At 47.3% G+C, this 22,891-nt stretch overlaps 1 protein-coding gene across 1 annotated transcript in view; it reads right to left on the bottom strand.

Moving 5' to 3' along the window:
* The window catches only part of Kiaa1549 (KIAA1549 ortholog), a 138,768-nt gene extending 116,273 nt beyond the window's left edge, over positions 1 to 22,495 (bottom strand). The window contains exon 1 of the mRNA XM_027952212.2: positions 22,315 to 22,495. Coding sequence (XP_027808013.2) covers positions 22,315 to 22,465 — 151 coding nt within the window. The 5' untranslated portion in view covers positions 22,466 to 22,495. The remainder of the gene's footprint in view (positions 1 to 22,314) is intronic.
* Between the last annotated feature and the right edge of the window lie 396 nt (positions 22,496 to 22,891).

The raw sequence follows: 22,891 nt of genomic DNA, 5'->3' as shown, positions 1-22,891 counted from the left end.
GATGTGCCCTTCTGGAATGAGGCACATCATGAGGAAAAAAGGAAAAGGACATGAGATAATCCAGGAAAGGGATGGCTGCGTCAGAGCTTTCCTGACTCCTGGACCCCACTCCAAGAAACCCTGGCTCAATTTGGCAGGGTGTGATGTGGATTTCCAAAGTGCCCCAGTGATTCTTTCGTGCATGAGGTCAAGAGCCACCAGGCAAACATGGAGTGAACATGGAAAGAAAAAAAAAAGGTCAGCTGTTAATGTAATCATCAATAACATTGCTCAGAAAATAAGAATTTGGGGTTCTAGGACAAAACAACACGGGACTCATGAAAGACCTCAGGTTAAGGCAAGTGAGTAGTTTAATAATCAGAAACCAGGGCACACAAAAGTAAGCATGCCTTCACGCTTCCGTACTTCTCAGCTAGTGAAAAGAGGAGAAAATGCATTCCCAGGAGTGAACTGAGGACGCCACGTATCAAGGGATGTTCAGGGAAGTCACTCATAAACTGAGTCGTAAACTGCTGATGTGAACTAACAGGACTTGACGCTCCGATCAGCTAGTATAACAATCGCCCAGCAGGCCTTCTCTAGCAAAATATTTATACTCTGGCTCCCAAATGTATTTTCACAGGTTGAAATCTGCAATTGGACTTGGAGACCCTTGCTCTTGCTCTTATCACTTCTGCTATTTTTGTGATCATCTTGAGAACATCCCAAGGAGCAGTTCCAGAGGTTCTAGAAGGCCTGTAAACCACTGAACTTCCCTAATGAGCTGAAACTGTTGGTGAGCAACATTCAATAAGAGAAAGAAGAAAGCCTGGTGAGGAGAGCACGTCCACAGTGCATATCTGAGTAGAAACCAAGGACCAGAATGATAGGAAGAGCAGGACCCATCAGGGCAGATGATGATGAGATGAGATCAAAGGTCGCTGCTTTGAAGTTCCGCTCAGAATCACTCTTGTTTGGAAAGCAGCTTCATCTTAATTTCTTTCAAGTACAATGGTAATAGGAAAAACAATCATAAAAATGAAGAATTTTAGAAAAAAAAAAGATTTTAAAAAACCGAGGTCACCCTCCTACATGAAGCATGGCCAAAAAACAGCCCAACAGACAAGCTGAAAGTCTTCAGTGAGAAACAAAAACATGAAAGGAAATGAGTGAAATAAAATGAATAAAACTGCTTTAGATGGGGACATGCACCAAATAACTTTTCATTACTCCCTTAAAAAAATAGAGCATAACCACTTTCTAGATAGCATTTACACTGCATTAGGTATTTACAAGTAATCTGGTGATTGTTTGAATTTTTCAGGAGAATGGGCATAGGTTTGTGCAAATAACTTGAGAATCTGGGATTTGGGTGCCTCAGGACTCCCGGAACCAATACCCTAAAGATACGAGAGTCAGCACGTTGCACGTGCACTATGTTAGCAAGGGCTGATGATCTAGTTATCTAGTGTGTATAAGAAGTCAGATTAATGATAATAAAAATCAGCTTCTGAGAAGAAACAAATGAGTGGAGTAGAGGGAAACTGCTACAAGGGTGTGAAGCAGAGTATGTTTCTGCTCTTGAACTCTATCAGTAAAAATAGCAGCTGAACTTTGTTCAGCAGAGGGCCAGAAGTTAGGAAACTGGGGACCTGGGCAGGTGCTGCTCTCTTTGGAGAAATAAGCATGCATAAGATGTTAAACAAGAGTATAGCCAGGCATATAGCACATGCCTGTGATCCCAGGAGCTCAGGAGGCCGAGATAGGAGGATCATGAGTTCAAAGCCAGACTCAGCAATTTAGCGAGGCCCTAAGCAACTCAGCAAAATCTTGTCTGTAAAAAAAAAGGGGGGGCGGGGCTGTGGATGTGGCTCAGTGGCTTAGCACCCCTGAGTTCAATCCTGGGTACCAAAAAGAAGAAAGAGCACAGAGGGCCTGACAGGGCATGACTGCGGTGCAGAGGGTGCAGCCGTGGAGGGCTACTAGATGGAAGGGGGAAAGACTACAGAGGACAGGGACTGCCCCACTCAGGATCCTGGACTGTGTTGAACAAACCAGACTCCTTCACATGCCCCCTGCTCTCTACAGCCAGAGCAAACTGCCCAGGCTCCTGCCCTCTGTCCAAAACGGTCAGCTTCCTTCCCCACGTCCTTCAGGTAATTCCTCTACCTCAGTGTCCCCCACCCCCAGTGGATGCCACAGTCCTCTTTCCACCTCAGGCTGCTGTCTCAGCCCACCCGCCCTGGCTCACCAGCACCTCAGCCTCCCTGGAAGGTAGGTGGACCCAGCCAAGCTCCAGCAGCTTTGGGTGAGGGGTGACACAGTGCCACAGCTGGGGGAAGACCTGTGTGCTGCAGAGCCTGGCAGTCAGGACTAGGTGATCAGGACTGAGGTGGTGGCAGAGAAGAGGAAAGCAGCAGATGGGAGACCCAGGGACTGAAGACAAGAGGGACAGAGAGACAGCTGAAGTCACAGTGTGTTGATGGCACCACAGAGAGCAACAGCATTAAGTCACCACACACAGCCCTCCTCTGAGGTGCCCCTGGGTGACTCAACTCTATGTGCCAGAGACAGCACTAAATATCCAGGACCCAGAGACAACCAGTTGCTGTCCCTGCTGTTCATAGTCAGGTAGTAAAAATAGAATTAAAAATAAATTGCTGGGGACGTAGCTCAGTGCAGATTATTTGCCTGACATGTGCAAGGCCCTGGGTTCCATCAGCAGTGCTACAAAATAGATAAATGAATCACTGTAATGCACAATTGCCAAAAGGTGAAAACCCATGTGTCCATGAATGGATGAACAAAATGTAGTCAGACATACAACAGAATATTATACAGCCTTTAAAAGGAAATTGGGACTCATACTAAAAGACTTAACCCCAAAGACATTTTAAATGAAATGAGTCAGTCACAGAAGGACAAATAGCATATGATCCTATTTATCCGAGAGAACAGAGGAGTCAAATTCATAGAAACAGAAAGTCAAATGGTGGTTCCCAAGGGGCTGGGGTAAGGGAATAGGGACTTGTTTTTTAATGGATACAGAGTTTCAGGTTTACAAGATGAAAAGAGCTCTGTAGGCCGGTTACACAGCAATAGGAATGCACTTACCACCACTGAACCATATACTTAAAAATGGTTACGATGGTAAATGTTATGCTATATGTATTTAACCACAATTTTAGAAATAAAATAATCACTGTAATTCAAGTTGAGAACAGTTAGTATAAAGACACTAAACACAGTTGTGGCATAAAGGGGGGTCGGAAAAAGGCACTTCACAAAGCAAAGACAGCTTGGCTGGGCTTTTACGGAGGAGCAGACTCCATTTGGACACTCCAGGTCCCTGGCCTTTTGCACCAGGTCATGCCACCAGTCTCTAGGACACCACCAGGCAGCTAAGATCCCCACTGCCATCCACACCACCCTCCTGGCTCTAGATCTCCAAAGGCTTGCAGAGGGTAGCGAGCCTTCACGGCCAAATAGGCTCACACAGAGATGAGATGGAACAAAACCAGACCCCAGGGCTGGGAAAACCACAGTCTGACCAGGTGTTCTAAGGAAAATTACTGAAATATGCAAACTATAAATCTGTTTCTAAAATCCCAACACAGGGCAAATCTTTGAATGCTAGAAAGCATTCTGATTCACACACACATGGCTTTTTTTTTTCTTTTCTAGTCTACCCTTTTTCAACTTAGCTACTCTTCTTCTTTCTACCTATCCTAAAGGAAATAACCAGAAGTTCCAAAATCTATGCATAAAGAGGTTTGTCATAGCATTGCATAGAATGCATGAATGAGGACCAAGAAAGACACCAGATAATTACTGAAAGGCTTAGAAATTCTGCTCTACAGATGAATTTTTTTAATTAAAAATATTTTAAGGAATATGGAAAATGCTTATAGGAAATAAAAATAGCAAGATGCAAAATTTTATGGATAGTATGATCCCATTTTATGAAAAAGTAGAGTCAATTATATATGCATATAAAAAGGAGTACTTTTTTTCATAAAAAATAGTCTATTACATATACATATTACATATGTATATTTTTTAAAAGACCAGAAAACTGTTGATAAACAGTCATGGCTACGTGGTAGAAATAAAGATGGTTATTTTCTTCTAAATATACTTTCATATTTTCTGAAGTATCCACAAACGAGCATCACTTATAATCAGAGACTAATAAACTTCCTCTCAATAGAGGGAAGTGCAGGGAACCCAAAGCTGACGTTGACGGCTAGAATGACAGCTGCCTGTCCACAGAGGCCTAAGTCCACGGGACAGGTCTGGAATGAAGACGAGTTTTGAGGTCCCATTACACGAGGTGACTCCAGAGACCAAGAGAGTGACTCAGATCTGAAGAAAGAGGAGTGGTGTGAACCAGGGATCTGAGCTGGCATTTCAGAGGAGGTACCAGTAAGGCACAAGGACGACAAAAGAAGCCAGCCTTACAAAGCAGCTGACGAGTCCAGAGAGACGCCACAGCCACTGTGAACTCCCCCACTCAGCGCTCAGGTCCTTCCATTGTCACTGTTATCGACCCAGGCCATGTTCACGTGTGGCCCATTCCTTCCTCACTCTTCCGTTCAACTACTCAACCCATGTTCACTGAGGACCTGCCCTGAGCCAGGTGCCAGCTGGTGAGGACACAGGGCCAAGAAGGCAAGACCTCCCGCTCTCGAGAAGTCTCCAACCTAGTTAAGGACAATGACGAACAGTAGCCAGCACCAAAATAAGATGCACATGGACAGAAGGCACGGAAACCCTTCTGGGGGAGCCGGAGTCTTCCTGGAGGAGGTTATGCACGGGTGGGATTCTGAGGAAGGCACAAAATCAGGCAAACGAGGAGCAGAAAGGGCATTCCAGGAATAAGGAACAGCAGGCGCAAATTAACAGTCCAACAGAGCTCCGTGGGGAAGGCCACCCCAGAGCCCTGCGGGCGGAGGAGAGGAGGCAAAGAGGCCGGAGGGGAAGAGGCTGTTCCACTCATGCAGGCAGATGGAGGGAAGTAAAGACAGAACAAATCAGAGACAGAGATCAGACTGGCTTAGTGAACACACTGGCAAGGAACAGAGCCAAGAGACCCATCATGAAACACAAGTGGGGACCCAAAGTCTCATCATGAATCTTAGCCACTACTTTGTTAAAGCATGTGGACCCAACTGGTGCCCCACGGTCACATGCTGGCCCCTCCTGATCTCTATACCCCCCTACTCTCTCCTGGATCACCCTCTACTATTTAGCCTTCCTCTGATTCAAGCCCAAAGCATTATGTGGAGTCCAAATGGCTTTATTTGCATTGTAGTTGATTATTACAGCAGCATAATATTATTATATTGCTCTCTATATTGCTGTTAACCTATATGTTTGTGCACACCATACTTCTGTATACACTGTGTCTTTGTGATTTGTAATTTTCCGTGAAAATGTCTGTGAATACGTATTTCTGCCTCTCCTCTCCCTTGTACATATCCTCCAGACACATGCAGGTTTATCAGTGAGTGTGTGCATGCACAAGGCCCCGTGCTGAGCACAGAGGACACGTGACCCCAGGAGCAGGCTGTGGAGTACACAGCTGCAATCCTGCCTGGTGCCCACTCCCCCAAGTCCTGATTTGGGGAACACTGCCTCCACCATAGCATGTGATCCAGATACCGCCCACTGTCACTCAAGGTGCCCACTCGCTCCTGGGTGAGGGATGGGCACCATTCCCAAATCCTGCTCTCTTCCCTGGAGTTTTAATCTCAAACAGAATAATAAAGAGGGTGAAATTCATCCTGTTGGTTATGCACTGATGAAACGGTCTCCAACTCAGCCTGAATCCTGAAGCTACGGGCCCTGGGGCATCTTGTCAGAGCCACAGAAATAGGAACTGATATGAATATTTATATAACTTCTCGGCTGTAAAAGTTGGTATGATTCAGGAGTTAACAGTCCCTCATATACCTCCCAGGACAATAGAGTTGCCTGAGATTGTTGTTTAAAACTGTGCATCTCTCCAATTCAAAGTCTTGCTGTTCTACTTTACCATATCAGTGACTCTTCCTCTCCCAGTCCAGAGATGAGTGGCTTCATCCTAACAGTGGATGGCAGATACTTCCCCCGGATCACTCAGCAACAATCCAAGATAATCCAAATAGACTAAATGGCCCAGAATCTGTTCCTGTACAAGTAGGCACACATATTACACAACCTGAGAAATAACCAATTTTTTTTTTTTTTTTTGCACTGTGGCCCAGAGTTCTCATACATAATGTGTTTCTAACCTCACGACCTTCATATTAGGTACACACTAATTCATTCCCTCTTAGCAATTAATCCAGTGCCAAAACTAAAAGACCCATCACAACTAGAAAAGACTTTAAGACTTGAAGAGTATCTTAAGAAACACCCAATTAAAGGTTTAATTAAACACCCAATTAAAGACGGATGGAGTTGGTGGTGCACACCTATAATCCCACCCATTCAGGAGGCTGAGGAAGAAAGATCACAAGTTAGAAACCAGCCTCAGCAACTTAGTGAGATTTTCAAAACAGATGCAGCTCAGTGGTAGAGTGCTTGCCCTCTACCACTCACGTGAGGGCCCTGGTTTCCATCCCCACTACCACTTTAAAAAAATAAAATAAAACCCAAAGTCTGTGGGGTCTGTGCAGGAAGACTCTTGATGTTCTTTTTTTTTCCAAATCTATTATAAAAATGCTACTTTGGGGGAGCTACTTGGGGTAAACTGTGACACAGAGGCCATAATGGAAGCTGAAAAGAAAACAGATCTATCAGACTTTTGTCATGGGCTGAAGGGGCCGCTGAGGGTTTAGCCCCATGATGGCCACGGGGCAGATGGACCTTCTCTGCCCTGACATGGGGCAGCCAAAACCTATAGCTGAATCCGCCACAGGGCTAGGACGGTGCTGCTGCTTATGAACGGTCTCCAGCTCCTCCAGGCTCTGGACACTCAACCATCCTTCTGTTGCTTTCTGCTCTGGTCCTTCTCCTGAGCCCCAGGTACTAGAATTATAAACCACTTTTTTCAAGGAGCCCAATCTCTTCCAGTCCCATCTCACATAAGAGATGACATGTCCTCATCAAAAGAAAAAAAAAAAGCCAACAGAAATCAACATCCTCAATTGCAGCCTCCTCCCATCCCTACCTGCATCAGCCCACACCTGGACTCATTCCTCCCTCCTTCCCACCTGCCGCGGTGGAAGACGCACCATTCATTCTTTCTATCCAAGAATGCTCTGGAGTTGAATTCCTCCTCTCTCAGTTACTAGCTATGTGACTTAAAGTCAATAAGGTGACTTACTTCCCCTCCTGATATTATCACTTTCCTCACCTGTATGAGGTTAATAACTGTACCTGACAGATGGGGTTGTTGTCAGCATTAAATGGCATAAAACAATTACTACATGCCTAGTGCCTTAAGAATGCCTGGCTTGGGGTAAGTGCTCATCCCATTTTAGTTAGTTATCATGATGCCTATTATTATTATCATGTGTTCCTGCTTCCTCCAAGAACTTTCTCCAGTAATTGTATCTTTCTTTCCATTTGTGATGTATCTATCTGTAATTGTATATATCTTTCTTTTGGAACATCTTCCACTCATGGTGGCAAGTCTCCAAAGATGACCATCATCCAATCCTCAGTGCATACTATCCCTCCTGTCCCTTGGAAGCGGGGCTGGCTTTGTGATTTGCTCTACCAGAGTCACTGTTCCGGTTGCTTCTTTCAGAAAACTTCAAGCCCAGGATCTTAAGAGGACTAGCAGCTTCTGCATCATCCCTCTGGGCAGCCACCTGCCCATCACCAAGTCCTTTACCCTGAGACCACTTTGCTCCAGGGAAGCCCAAGCTGGCCACATGGGAAGAGAGAGGGTGGACCTGTGGGAGAATGCCAGGAGACTGGACAAGGGAGGGAAACCAAGTCAGACCCCGCGGCCCAGGTCGGGTACCAGCCCAACACAGCCACGTGAGAGACCCCAACCAAGTTCCTGACCCACAGATTCATGAGAAATAATAAACCACTGTGGTTTCAAGACATTCCATGTTGGAGCAATCTATTCCACAGCCATAAATAACTGAAACAACGCTCCCCTGTGGCATTGAAAGACCACTCCATCTTACCTCCCTTCTTAAAGTTATCTCCACCCTGCCGTCTTTTTATCCTACATCTACTGCCAGTTCTCGGTCCTCTTTCCATCACCACGGCAGTCCCCTTATTATACCACAAGGCACACTGTCGGGAAGTTACTTATACATGGAATGCTGTGTCCTGTGTGACTGAGCTCCTTGAGGGTCACGTTCATCACAATATCTCAACATCCAGCACCGTGCTCAGCACGCGGCAGGGAGCACTCAACAAATGAACGACACAGGCGCGTGCACACAGAGCTGCCACACAGCCGCCTGCCTGCCCGGTGCACTCTGGAGCTAGAAAATCCAAGATGACAACGGAAGAACAAGGCACAGGTGCCAGGTTAGCGAAATTCCAGAAAGAGACAAAATTCAAAAGGCACAAGACAGACCCGCACAGGGGAGTCAGAAGCCACCAGCTGAAGGAAAGCCCCTGGGACTTGGTTGTTTCTGTGCAGCACTAGTTGACGCTGCCTGACACAGTGCAGATGCCACAGCAGGTCAAGTTCTCCTCTTAGGGGAGTGGGACACAGAATAGGAGGAAGGAACAGAGGAACGTGGAGGCTGTCAACGAATAAAGTCAACGTAAACTGCAACAGAAAAATCAGAACAGTTACAGGAATAAGATTTCTGGAAATTATTGGGCAGGTTAAACTTTAACACCAGATTCAGGCAAGAACTCAGAGCATTAATAAGCTGCGTTTTACAGAGAACTGAGGAAAAGCTCAAGAGGCACAGAACGCCACGGAAGTAGGACAGCTTCCTCTGCTGGCGGGGTTTTGAACAAGGGACCTCTCTGAAGGCACTGCCTTCCTCCCAACAAAATTTCTAGTTAATGAGAAATTGATTTTAAACCAATGGCATACGCTGATTTACAAACAAAGAAGATGAAGTACACCACACACTCTGCTGCCAGGAACAAACCACAGAGAAACAGAGCCATCAAAACAAGACAGAAATGTTACCAAAGCCACAAGCATACGACCCAGGACACAGTGAAGAAGAAACGCAGAAAGAAAATGTCACACAGCATTAAGAAGAAGATCACCTTCCATGCTGGAGGAAACAGAATATGGCTCATAACATGAATCTTAGCTTTCTGCCATCTTTTATTTATGTTAAAATGTTTTATCTGCTGAAATAAGACCAAATGGCACCTCCATACAACTTTCCAAAATCCACTTCCTTCACTTCTCTTAAATAAAGTTTGGCGAGCACCTTCTCAGGGACAGTCCTGAGGGTGCCTTCAGTTAGGACTTCTGCGATGGGCAGGGCTTAGATCTGGGGCCACAGAGCTCATTTGCCCAAGCAAGCAAATCTGTGAGCAGGCTCCTCAGTGGGAGAGACCATGAGGTCATTCTCTAATACGACCCAGACTAGGGGAACCGTGGCTGCAGGTGGCACACTCATCCACAGAGTTAGGAGGACTCCTACTAGCTGTGTCCCCTTATGCAAGCTAGTGAACCTCTCTAAACTTTGTCTTCCTCATCTATAAAATGGGTATCACAGTAATATCCACCTCATATGATTGTGTAGATGAAACAAGAGACACTAGCCTCACAGGGTGTTTGGCACAAGGCAAGCTCTCTGTCACTGTTAGAATTCTTCCCAGGTCAGTCCTGAGATTTCTGCAGAAGACGACTAGAGAAAAAAATGTAAAGGAGAGCTCAAATGAAGGATCAAATGCCAATAAACAATCGAAGAAGTGCAACTGTTAAGGAGATAATTCTTGCCTAGGAGTTTGGCAAAGATAATAAAGATCAGTAACAGGCTGTATTATGGAGGGTGGAAGCAAAATTGGCACTCTCATTCATTGCTAGAGAGAATATAGATTGCTTCAACCTTTCTTGAGAGCAATTTGGCAAAATATATCAAAATTTAATATGTGCACACTGCCTAGTCCAGCAATTCTATTTCTGGGAATTTATTCTATGGCAATAATTAGAAAAGTGTGTAAAGATGTATGTACAGTGATGCTCGGAACAGCAGAAAGCGATACAATTATTATCCATCAACAGAGAACTAATTAAATAAAATACAGAACCTCCACAGTGTCGAATAATATCATGATGCGGATCTATATTTCCCGACAACATAAAGATTCCGTGATAAAGTGCGAAGTGAAAAAAAAGCAAGTTGCCAAACCACAGGCAGAGTGTGATACTACTGCTGTGTGTGTGTGTCTGCTTCTGTGTGTAAAAAAAGTCTGGAAAGAGACACCAAAATGTCACAGCTGAGTGGCAGGATCGGGGATGATTTTTGCTTTCTAAAAGCCTTTATACCTTTGTGTAATCATCTACATTCATTCAATGTGCAACAGATTTTACATTCCAAGTCTCAACACATCACCCTCTGATCAAAACCCCTGGTACCCACTTCTTTCACACTTGAGGCCCCGCTCCTCCCTGCACTCTGGCCTCCTCTCATCCCCAGAGCCAGGTGCCCTTATACCTTTCGAGGCCTCTGACCTGGCTACTTCCTCTGCTGGGAACATGGATGCCCCCTTGCCTCCTTCAAATCCTGGTTTAAATGTCACTTTTATGAATCGAACCAAATATTCACATGAAGTCCTTCCCCCTATAACCTCAGAATAGGACATTATGTAGAAACAGGGCTGTGCAGATGTGATTAGGATGAGGTCATTCAGAAGAAGGGCAGGGTCCTAATCCAGTAGGACTGTCCTTATAAAAAGGAGAGATTTAACCTGACACACAGAGAACACCATGGGAAGACAGGCACTGTTCCTCAAGGCCATCAGAGGGAGTAAGGTCCTGTAACGCCTTGATGTCAGACTGCAGAACTGGGAGACAACAGATTCCTGCCGGTTAGGCCACTCCATTGTTGGAGCTTTTGTTACAGCAGCCCTAATCTCTCTCAATGGGGCTTCACAAACCCCCAGATTAAAACTGCAAATCCTGAGTCCCAGCTATTTACCTGCTCTCTTCACCACGGCACCTCCCATCTAGGAACACATCATGTGATTAATGTTGCTCAGGGCTGGACCCCAAGGGCCCAGCACAGAGCAGGCACTGGAGGAAGACTCGCTGCCTTAGTGGGCAACAGCACTGAATGAACCCTGCCCTGACAGAGCCTACGGTCTAGTGTAGGGAGACAGAGTAGACGGCCAGAGATACATAAGATGACAAGAGTCGCCAGGCAAAATTAAGGAGGCAGGATCTTAGGGATGAAGGCAGCTCCTCACTTTTTAAAACAGCATTAGAGGGGCTGGAGTTGGTAGCTCAGTGGTAGAGAGTGCTTGCCTAGCACTTGTGAGGCACTGGGTTGATCCTCAGAACCGCATATAAATAAATAAATAAAGATATTGTGTCCATCTATAACTAAAAATATTTTTAAAAAATAAAAAGCATTAGGGAATGCCTCTCTGAGAACACCAGATTTGAGCAGAGACCTGGAGGAAGTGGAGTAACCCAGGCCGATAAAAATCTGAGATAAGAATGTTCTAGGCAGAGGGAACAGTAAGTACTAATTATTGCAATGAATGCATATTGTTTTTCTAATCTGGAAAAAGCCAATAAAGCTATTGTAACCCTCAAAAGGCATAAAAATATTTAAAAGTCCAATTCCAAAGGCTAGGAAGAAGAGTCTGATTTTACAAATTCTTAAGTCTCTATCAACTTGGGAGACTGAAGCAGGAGGATCACTTGAACCCAGGAGTTCAAGGCCAGCCTGGGCAATATAGCAAGACCCTGTCTCAAAAAATAAATAAATATTAAAAAAATAAAGACCATACAAGGAAAAAAAAAATCAAAAAATAAAGATTCTCCTCAACCTCCATTCAGGCCCAGGTTGAAAACCCTAACCCCTTTCTCCAACTGCCTTCCCCAGCCCAGACCCCAGCAAATAAACCCTCGACAACATGAGGCCTGAGAGAGGAAGGGACGGGAGGAAGCAAAGCTGTCCTGAGGGGGAGAGGCCTGGAGAGCCTCGCTGCTGGACCATGGACACCCACTGAGACCACCGTCCTGCCCCGCAACCCCACACTCCATCCAGACTTTGCCTGTGCTGGTCCACATGGGTGTCCCTGCCTCCCAGCCCGTCACCTGCCTCAGCCGGCCGGCTCCCAGGACCAACACCTGTCAGAGGCTGCTGCCCTGCACCCTGACCACTGGCTCCCAGCTCTGACCAAAGTCCACTCCTGCTACCCTATCAGCTAGGTCCCACTCCACCACGATGGTTATTCTTTAAAACAACTGTGGTTAAAAAAAAAAAAAAACATAAAATTTGCCCTCTGAACCATTCCCAGTGTACAGTTCAGTGGTGCCGAGGAGATTCACATTGTTGCACCACCAGTGAGCTCTTGTCACCTTATAAAACTGAAACTCTGTACCCATTAAACAGCCCTCCACTCCTCCCTCCCCGGGCCCTGGCAACCACCATTCCACTGGCTGCCTCTATGGTTTTGCCTATTTTAAGTACCTCGTGAAAGCAGCAGCATCCGGCATCTGTCTTTTTGTGTCTGGCTTATGTCACTCAGCATCATGCCCCCAAGGCTCACCACGCTGCGTGCATCAGGATTCCCTTCCTTTCTAAGGCTTCCTAAATGTTTCATTGTATGTCTGGACCACATTTTGTGTATCTGCTCCTCTGCTCAGGGACACCTGTTTGCTTCAACGATCTGGGGTGCTGTCGTAATCCTAGGTATCTAACCACCCTGACTCCTGCTGAGATCAGTTCAGGAAGACCAGAATGGGACTAGAGGCTTGGGGACATGTGGGGGCCTGTGGGGAAGTTCAGAGCAGAAGCAGGTCTGTGAGCACATCCAGACACCAACTCAGCTCTGAACCTGCCCTTGGTTTTCCCAGTCAACTTGAAACCTGGGCTAGAATTTGACACGTTAAGACCCCCACTAATTAGGTAGCAACCAAAAATCTTTCAAACACACCCAAACTCCATGAGAAACTGCCTAGGCCAGAGTTTCCCAAATCCTAGTGTGCACATAATCACTGGAGATGCTTTCTACAAGTAAATTCATTCAGGGGACCGGGGCGGGGCCTGGGGTGCATTTCCAACAAGCTCCCAGGTGAAGCTGACGCAGCTGGTTTCAGGAGCTCACCTGGGGCACAGCAAAGCCCTAGCAACTTCCCACCAGTTCCCACCTGTCTCCCAGGCTTTGCCCGCCCCCATACACACACAGCTGGCTCCATGAGAATATTTGTGTTTGTATGTTTTAGCTTCCCCCTCCCCTTGCCCTGCTTTAAAGCTCCCAGCAATACTTACCCAGCATTTTTAAAGCGGCCCTTCAGACTGTCTGGCTCCAAAGTTAATCCCAGCACCCAAAATGCTAAGTGATGAAGGGCTCCTTCCACAGGCCCAAACAAGAGGCCAGAGAAACAGCAGCAAGGAGAGTTTCCAGATGACTGCACAGGGCTGGGAGCTCCCAGCCCATCACCGGCAGCCAGGAGCCTCCCAATGTCCCTGCCCTCAACAGCCCAGGACGGCTGTCGCCTCTCATTCTCTCCAAGGCTCTGGGCCATCCAGGGTGGCTGGAGGAGTGAACAGAGTAACCCCTGGGCCACTACCAAGACTGGCCTTCCAACTCCACTGGGCCCTGTCCACTGCCTGGCATCTCTTTCACCCCTCTTCGTGCTCTCCTCCAGAAACCTGCTATATTTTCCCCAATTCCACCCATGCTGACGATATACACCTTTATTTTATTTATTTATTTTTATGCGGTGCTGAGGATTGAACCCAGTGCCTCACGTGTGCTAGGAAAGCTCCACACTGAGCCACAGCCCAGCCCCTGACCTGCCACCCTCCACAGTCACAAGCTGCCCCTTCTGCATCTCCATGGCCAGAGCTCCAGCCTGTTCCGCCTCCCTCCTCTCCAAAATCATCCCTCCACTCTGGCTGTGAGTCCCCATCCTTCAAACCCAGGAGGCTCTGCCCTGCGCTTTCTGCCCCCCTCTCAGCAACACCTGTCTCCTGCAGCCCCACCCACAGGGGCTTCTTCCTACTTCCTCACCTCACAGAGGTCTCCACCTTATTACTCCCCCCCTCTACCATCCCTAACTCAATACTTGAACTTCACTCCTTGAACACACACAGCACCCCAAAGGACACGGGCCCACTGAAGGGCTGGGCCCTACTCTGTCATTTCCACAGCCGTCAACTCAAACCCACACTTCAGGGTTGAAAAACAGCCTCTCCACTGCTAGGCCTCAGTCTGGGGTGGGCCAACTCGGCGTTCAGCCATCCCCCTCCTCTGCTGCTGGAGGGACGGTGCTGGCCCCCTGTAGCACCAACACGCTGAAAACCTGGCACCCACTGTGTCCAGTCTCTCCCATCCCACATCCCTCCTCCCACCTGTCCCATACACAGGACGACAGGGCACGGGCTTGACTCAGGTGTGGAATGTGATGAAAGCCACAGCAGCTGTGGCAGACTCAAGCAGGAAGGAAGCATGTGACCCACTGGTCCCTCCAACTGAAGGTGGAGGATGAACTGGATGGAGCCAGGCCACATCAGTGGCCAGAGAAAAGATGATAGGAGCTGGGGTGGGGACAGTGGGAGTGGGAATGGCAGGGAAGAGTGGACAACTCGAGATACTTCCTCCCCATGGTACACGGTGCTCGGGTCTCTCCCTTCATGCACTGCAGGCTTGAGGCCCAGCTTACGGCCCTTCCCACCCTGCTCCTGGCAAGTTCAACATACTTGGATGGTATTATCCACCCAGATCATTCCAATTCCACTTCAACAACTAACTCCTGAACTACACCTACCTTGGTCATTACCCAGGACCAAAACCAGAGTCCATGCTCTCCTGAAACACCACTCACCGACCCCTCCCACCCGCTCCCCACCTCGCTCCTCATACTCCTGCCTGGGGTGCCTCCTGGATGGACCCTTTCTCCCAGTCCTTTTCCCACTGCTCCATCCAATGTTCACTTCCTTCCTCCTCCAGGCCAGACCCCACACAGCGCCCTTCATCCACCTTGGTCAGCTTCCTCAATTCCCACTGGCGCTGCGCACCTGCCCGATGTCTCAAGCCACTCAATCACTCACCTTTCCCTGGCCACCACGGAATGTCAAGTGCTGCAGGACAAAATCATGCAGCATGGGTCCTGACTCATTATCGATGTCTTCCAACCCCTTAGACTTCACTCCCAGGCCCCCTCCAATTCCTTCTCCCAACCCCTTTCTCCCCAACCCTTCTTCTGCTGATCCTGCCTTCCCACCTGAACTCTCCACTTCAGGTGAGTTGTGCATCTGTCACGCCCGCCCTTCCTTAAATTTTCAACCACTGTCTCTTTACCGACTCCTTCTTGTAGCTTATAAACATGGTCAAGCCTATAATATGTTTTAAAACTTAAATCAATTCCATGCCGCCAGCAGCCTACTCTCAGGAATAACTCAAACCTCTCCAAGCACGAGAAAATCTTAAAGAGCCTGTTGAACATTGCAAAAATGCAAACGCTGCTTCAGCAGATCTAACTTGACCATGCGTCAGGGTGTGTGACAAGTATCCCAAGAGATATGGATCAGGTGGCCCTGGTACCCTCATACCCCTGGAGGCCTGGGGGTACAGCTCAGTGGTAGAATGCTTGTCTAGCATATAAAGGGCCCTGGATTCAATACCCAGCACCACCACACATACAAAAAAGTACGGTAGCATAGCATTTGACATGATGGATCACTCACCCCAATAAAAACTCTCCCCCACCCCCATGCTTTCACAGCCCCACCTAGTCACAACAGTCCCTGTTGCTCAGGGGCTCTTCTTTCTCTTCCCCTTTCATCATTAGTTTCCTGGGCCTTGTCAACTGGTGCCTTCTCCTCTCACGCTCTCCCTGGGTGGTGTCTTCCACATCTGTGACTTCAGCTACCATCAAATACACCATGTGACAAACTTTTTCTAAGGACTGAATCGGGGATGGATGAATAAACAAGTGAATGTCCACCACAGTCAACACAGTTCTCAGCAGGTGGAGCATGAGCACTGACTAACAGAAGGGGAGTTATTCTAAGTTCATGGGCAAAAGGACTTGAAGAGACAGATGTAAAAAAAAAAAAAAAAACATACAAGTGACCAAGAAGCACATGAAAAAATGTTCAGCATCGCTAATCCTGAGGGAAATGCAAATTCAAACTACAATGAGATGCCACCACACACCTATGGGAATGGCTTTTATCAAAAAGACAAAAGCACAGTCCTTGAAGCAGCTGCTAGATTGAGCATTAACCCTCCAGTTGCTGGATCTTGGAGAGGTAAGAGAGAAGAATCCTGAGGGAGGGTGGGGAGGAGAGGGAGGCTCAGGGCACTAGGGGAGGGGGGCAAGGGAAGTTCAGCACAGCAGCTGTCTACCAAGGGCATGGCAGTATTTCAGGCTGCAACCATTAGCCAAATGTTCATAATGAATGAATAGGCAGCAAATCAAGGCAGCTCTGGAGAGCCATCCCATACAAAACGGAATAGGGCTTTATCAGTCCTAAACGCAGGTATGGCTCAGGGTCTCTGAACATCTGGATTAGCTGCAGATTTAGACTCGGACTCCAGAGTTCCAACACTACTTAGTCCCAGAAGGCTGGGTCAGAAGGCACCGCCTCACCCAGGGTTCCTCACCAGGGCTTCTCAAACTTAATATGCATGTGAGATCACCTGGGGATCTTATCCAAAGCAGATTCTGATTCAGAAGGTCTAGGGTGAGATCTGGAAATCTGCATTTTCAACTACCAGATGATAATGATGATGCAGGTGTGTGGACCAGTGAGGATGGCAACATTAGATTTTTACTAATAAAGAGAAGTAATGCCTGAAGCTGTAAATCACAGCACACTGCAGCATTAACAAAGGAGATGGAAAAATGGAAGAGACAAAGAGTGGGAAAAAAGAGAGAAAGCAAAGGACGTGCCCCGGTGTAGGCATGCAAGAGGAAAGAATGGAAGGGTTTTGTTTTTTTGATTTTTGCAGTACTGAGGATTGGACACGTGGTTGCTCTACCACTGAGCTGTATACCCAACCCTTTTAGTTTTTTTGGGGGGGTTATTTGTTTGTTTATAACATGGCCTCTCTAAATTGCCCAGGCTGTCCTTGAACTTGTAATCCTCCTGAACAGCTGGGATTATAGGCATTCCCTACCATACCTGCCTGGAGGAGTATTTTAAAAAAGAAGAACTCAGTGTAATAGCAAGAGTGAACCTCTCCTCAGCAGGTCACCAGCATAAACAATTACTGGGCAAAGAGAACCGACAGTTGCAGAAACCTTATAGGAACAGAATCGATGCTGCCTATAGTAAGCATCCAAGGCACCCAAGATGAGGCTTGAAACAGCACTGAGGGTACTTGGGGGCGATCTATCTCTTTCATCCCTTTTTAACACTGATGGGGAAACCCAGGACAAGGCAACTTGCCTGTAGTCACAGAGTAAGCTATGGGCAGAAATGTGCACACCCAAGTTCTCTAACTCATTATCCAACAGATCCTGATGCCTGAGCACTGGGAAGAGAAACAGCATCCTGGAGAGCTCCAGATGAAGGGTGGGTGGGCACAACTTGAAATCAAGTGAGTCAGAGCAGGGACTTCCTATCTGGGAAAATTCACCTGGTGTAACCATGACAGTAATAAGCCGGCTCCATCACCCAGGGCACTGACAGAGAACCCCTGGCTCTCAGATCCCTGGTGTCTTTCAACCACTCCCTATGGGGCTCTGCATTCAGGCCTCAGGGAGACACTCCTGACCCAGGCTGCAGAAGGCAGAGTCAGCGGCAGGCTCTGCATTTCTCCTGGCAACCCTAAGAAAACCCAGAAAATCACAAGACCAAAAACAGTTACAACCAAACAAAATAAAGCAACAGTTCTAGCAATGAAAACACAACAGCAAGATGCTAAATGGTGCATCTCCAAAGCACTATAGTTCTCAGTTCCAGGGTGCACAGTATCCGCCTCAGTGGTTTTGAAGTATAAAATTTTGACTCTAAACTTGTCAAAATGAAGCTCCTCAGGCACCACTACCAAACATTTAAATTTAGGACAAGAGGGAACCCTGAAATCTAAATTCTTAATAAGCACCCCCAATCCCAAATGATGTCGATGCTGGAGGCCCCGGACCATACTTGCCAAACATTTATCTAAGTCTTTGCTCACAGGATATGAAACCACCACAAAGTATAAATGCAATGAAAAAAAATTGTAAAAAGAAAAAACAGATTTTGATAATCAAAATAACTCCAAATTCCTCATTTCAAAATTTTATAAAATTTAAAAAAAAATCCACTGGAAGGGGGAAGTACAGCAAGTAGAAAGAACAGTGGTTGCTATCCTTATATTTAATATGTGAAGACTTAAATACATACCCAAACTTACAAATGAACAAAAATACAGAAAACAAAATCACAGGATATAAATACAAAATAAACAACAACAAAAAAATCCAACACTAAAGAAATTTAAAAGATGCAAATTAAAACAATTATTACAAACATACCAACACGGGTTTTAAAAATGATATTCAGTGCAGGTGATGACAGGATGCAACTACCCAATCTCCAAGGGTTTATTTTATAATTACAACTTGCAAAAAATTGATGCATTCACCCACAATCTGAGCACTTACTACACACCCAGCACTCTACACAAAACATGAAGAAACACAGCCTGATTGGCCTGACAGTTTAATCACATTCTAATTCCAAAAAAGACCCACACATGCAGAAAAAAAATATATAGACAAAGCTTATCTCTGCAGCTATTTATCCATGTCATTTTTTATAGCCACTAAAAAAAAAAGACTGGAAATGGAAGAATAATTAAATTATTAGGCTAGAAAATTGCATTTTCTAATAATATCTAATGGATAGGAAAATGTTGAAGTTAAACGTTGAAAAAGTCATAAATACAATTAAGCATATAATTTGATTCTCACTTTTTTTTAATGTTAAGAAGATTAACCTAGGGGCCAGGGTTATGGCTCAGTGGCAGAGCGCTCGCCTAGCATGCCTCCTGAGGCACTGGGTTTGATCCTCTGCACCACATAAAAATAAACAAATAAAATAAAGGTATTGTGTTCATCTACAACTAAAAACAAAAAAATTTTTAAAAAGAGATTAACCTATTTACAGTGTTATTGATGGGTTGTGGGATTGTAAGTAACTGTTTTCTGTACCTTTTAGTAACTTCCAAATTCTGCAGAGCTATCTATCAATTTCATAATGACTATTATTTTTAAAAAAGACTTATCTCTGAATAGGGCAAAGGATCAGAGCATGATTCTTTCTTTTTATATTGTGGATGGCGAATTGCCTAAAAGTACTGCATTCAAAAGAAAGTCCAAAGTATTACAAGTTGTTTCCACAACAGTGAACAGTCAAAACCAAACTTATAAATGTTTTCTTTAAGGAAAAAAAGATCAAATTCAAAATGATGAATGAAATAGAAACAAACAAGAAATCAATAACACCAAAGTTTAAAGATCATAATAAGGATGTTGCCTGGAAAGTAGACTATTGAACAGAAGTTCTAGAGAAAAGAGAAACCTACTAAAGGAGGGGAGCATGGTCAGATGGCCACAGAGGGGACTGCTCCCTGGCAGAGGGACTCCAAAACAGGACCAAGGCACACCATCTTCTAACTAACACTGCTTACTCTTCAGAGAAAACACACCACCACAGCAGCATTGAGCAAAGCTTCTTCCCACTGCTGGTCAAAGTCCAACACTCAGGACTTAGCAAAGAGGTTCTAGTGGCAGAAAGAAGACACAGGCCAAATAACTGTGATGCCACCTCTTCCAAAGATGAACAGCTGTTGGCCAGGCCCAGGCATCCCACAAGCAGCCCTGCTATATCAGGAAGCTACCCTCCACCAAGGTCATCCCCCACATGGGGATGGGGGTTGGAAGAATGGGGGATGTAGCTCAGGGGCAAAGAGCTTGACTAGCACGGCAAGGTCCTGAGTTCAAGCCCCAGCACCGCAAAAGAAAAAGAGAGAGAGAGAGAGAAAAAAAAAAAAAAGAAAAGAAGGATCAGGATCAGGGGCCACTTCCATACTGAGGAACCCTGCTAGTATGTCCCTCTCTGCCTTTTGCCTTTCCTTTCGCCAAACAGTGCATACAAGGGTCTGTGCTTGCTCACACAGTGCTTTGTGTTTCCAATTGGATCCTGGAGGACCAGGTCCTTGAAATTGGGTTCTCTGTTTCTTAGTTCTTAGTCTACCACCCAGCCCCAAAGCAGTTGTGCAAACCAGAGAAGTCCGATACACAAATTAGTGAAAGGATGACGTCTCTGCTTCCATGACGTCAGCTCTAGGTTGGAAATGTAATTTCAGGTCACTGTTTGCATGTTTGGATTGGGGGTGGAGGGGAACAGAAAAGGGCTTCTAAAGAAGAAAAATTTCTGGAAGGATAGTCCCAACTGCTCTACTATTTAATTTATCAAAAGAAGAACTTATATTCACCACAACCTCTGCAGATTATCTAAATATCACATGTACATGGGGAAGCTATTGAGGACAGAGTCTGAACTAACCACACCTCAACTCCTGAAGCCTTAGTCTCCTCCTCTGTGAAGTGGGAACAGTAATGCCTAATTACTAGCATGATTGGATCGTGTATATAAAATGTAGCACCTGGCACACAGGACACTCTGTAATGGAAACAGTTTGCTGTGTCCCATGACATGAATCCATTAGTATCACAGGGCTTTCTTTGTTGACTAAAACCAAGCACTCTTCAGAATTATCACCTCTCCTCTCTTCTCTTCTCTTCTCCTCTCCTCCTCTGAAGGAGAAACTCAGGGTTGGAACTAGCAGGAGGCAAGACTGGAGCCTGGTGGACTACCCTGGGTGAAACCATTTGCACTAGCTGTATGCTTCCTAAAAGAGACCCACTCCGTCAATGCCAACTATGGTGTGGCTCCCTGAGACAAGGCCCCACCCAGCTAGGGGAAATTCTTATGGAGGCTTCAGATGTGGACCTGTCTGTGGGTCAAGAGCAGTGGGGGAGGGAGGTTTAAAGTGATGCCTCTGCACCAGCTAGCCTGTGACCTTGAGCCAGTCACTTCTCTGCCTTAGTTTCCTCTTACATGCAGAGTGGTCCCATTCTATGATCCCTAAAGTCCCTTCCTCTGCTTCTATTGCACACGCCCTCCATCTCACCAGTTATAATGCTGTCAGGCCCAAAGGAACACCTTCAAATGTTCCAATTTTGTCCAAAGCCACTTGGCAGTCCGTTGGCCCCACTCCCACAAGAAGGGAGGATTCTGAGCAGCTTCCATGGCTCTCTGTTTTTTGTTCAGTGTGCAGAAGCTCTCCACCCCTAGCTGCTCACTCCACCTTCCCTTTCCCACCCACAAAGTGGCCAAGTGTGTGTGCTGGGGCAATCACTGGTTTGCAGTGTGTCCGTTCAGACCCCGTCTCTAGGCGGTCCTGTGTGTACGCTCAGGGTGGACAAATAAACATTTCAGAGAAGCAATATGAATTAAATCATTTCCTCAACAAACAAAACCCACCCACATGCTTCTTCATAAATCATGCCTCTTAATTCCATGCTGATGAACAGTCACTAAATTGCATCCATTATAAAAACAACCCTTACTCCTTTCATGCCCTGACACTTAAGAATCAAAATATTTTCACACTCCATTGTACTAATAATGTCTTTGCAGAATTAATATCAATAGCTATTTCCCTGGAAAGACCCATAGCCAGGGCGCTTTCCAAGAGATTTTCTTTGAATGTTCTTTGTGTCCTGGCTCACTGGGGGACACCACCAGCCTGCCTGCATCTGGGGGACGCTGGCTGCTCACGGCAATGCAATACTGTCTTAAAGCCCATTCCGAATGTACTCCTTCGCCCCGACAATAAAGTATTCCCAAACATTCGACATGTCACATTCATACAGCCATGCACACATACAATTTCAGTGCCTGCATTCTACAGAAAAAAGAAGGCACATTCGGTTGATGAAGCCACCAGACCGGCCTCGGGCTCCACGGTTCACAGAGGATGGCTTTGCAGACCTTTAGCAAGACTGGCCAGAATCCGCTCGCTTTTTTCCTTTTATTTATTTATTTCCTCCGTGCCTTTATTTGCTGGGCCCAAGAAGAATGGAAAAGCATCTCCAGAAAGGAGGGCGAGGGAGCCGTGGAGAATAAAAGAGGATGGGCGGGGAAAGCCGGGGTTTGAAAAGATCGGCAGTACCGGCCGGCAGGGTCGCGGCCGCGTCCCGGGGGTCTCGGCGGGGCTTACCTGGGGCGCACGAGGCCGGCGGGGCCAGCAGCAGCAGCCAGAGGCCAGGGAGCAGCAGCCCCGGGCGGCGGCGGCGGGCGCGGCGGGCGGAAGGCCCGCGGCCGCTCGGCCCCGGGACCAGCGCGACCCCGGCGCGGGGCTTCCCCTCCATGGCCGCGCCTCGGCGTCGGCGCCGCGCCCCCGGCACTCCCGGCCGGCGCCCCGGCCCGGCCTCGCGGCTCGGCGCGCTCAAGCCGTGGAGGGGCGGCCGCTGCGGCTGCGGCTGGGACGGGGCGCCGCGCACCGGCGCGGAGGGAGGCCGGCGAGGCGGGGGCGGGCCGGGGGCCGGAACCGCGGACAGGGGCCGCCAGCCGCACGCCGGCCTCGCCGCTCCGCCCCCTTCGGAGCCTCGGAGCCGCTGCCCGGCAACGCGCGGGCCCGGGCGCGGGGAGGCGAGCACCACCTCCCGGCCGGCCCGGCGCCTGCCTGCGGGGCGGCCCAGGCGGCGGGCGCGGGCGCGGCGGCGGGGCCGGTGCCCAGCCCTCCCTCAGGACCCGCCTCCCGGGAGGGGACGCGGGGGACGCGGGAGGCCTGGGCC

This window comes from Marmota flaviventris, chromosome 1 (genome assembly GCF_047511675.1).
Source record: "Marmota flaviventris isolate mMarFla1 chromosome 1, mMarFla1.hap1, whole genome shotgun sequence".
Classification (NCBI taxonomy): domain Eukaryota; kingdom Metazoa; phylum Chordata; class Mammalia; order Rodentia; family Sciuridae; genus Marmota; species Marmota flaviventris.
The sequence above is the reverse complement of the archived record's forward strand: the minus strand, read 5'-3'. Positions and strand labels throughout refer to the sequence as shown.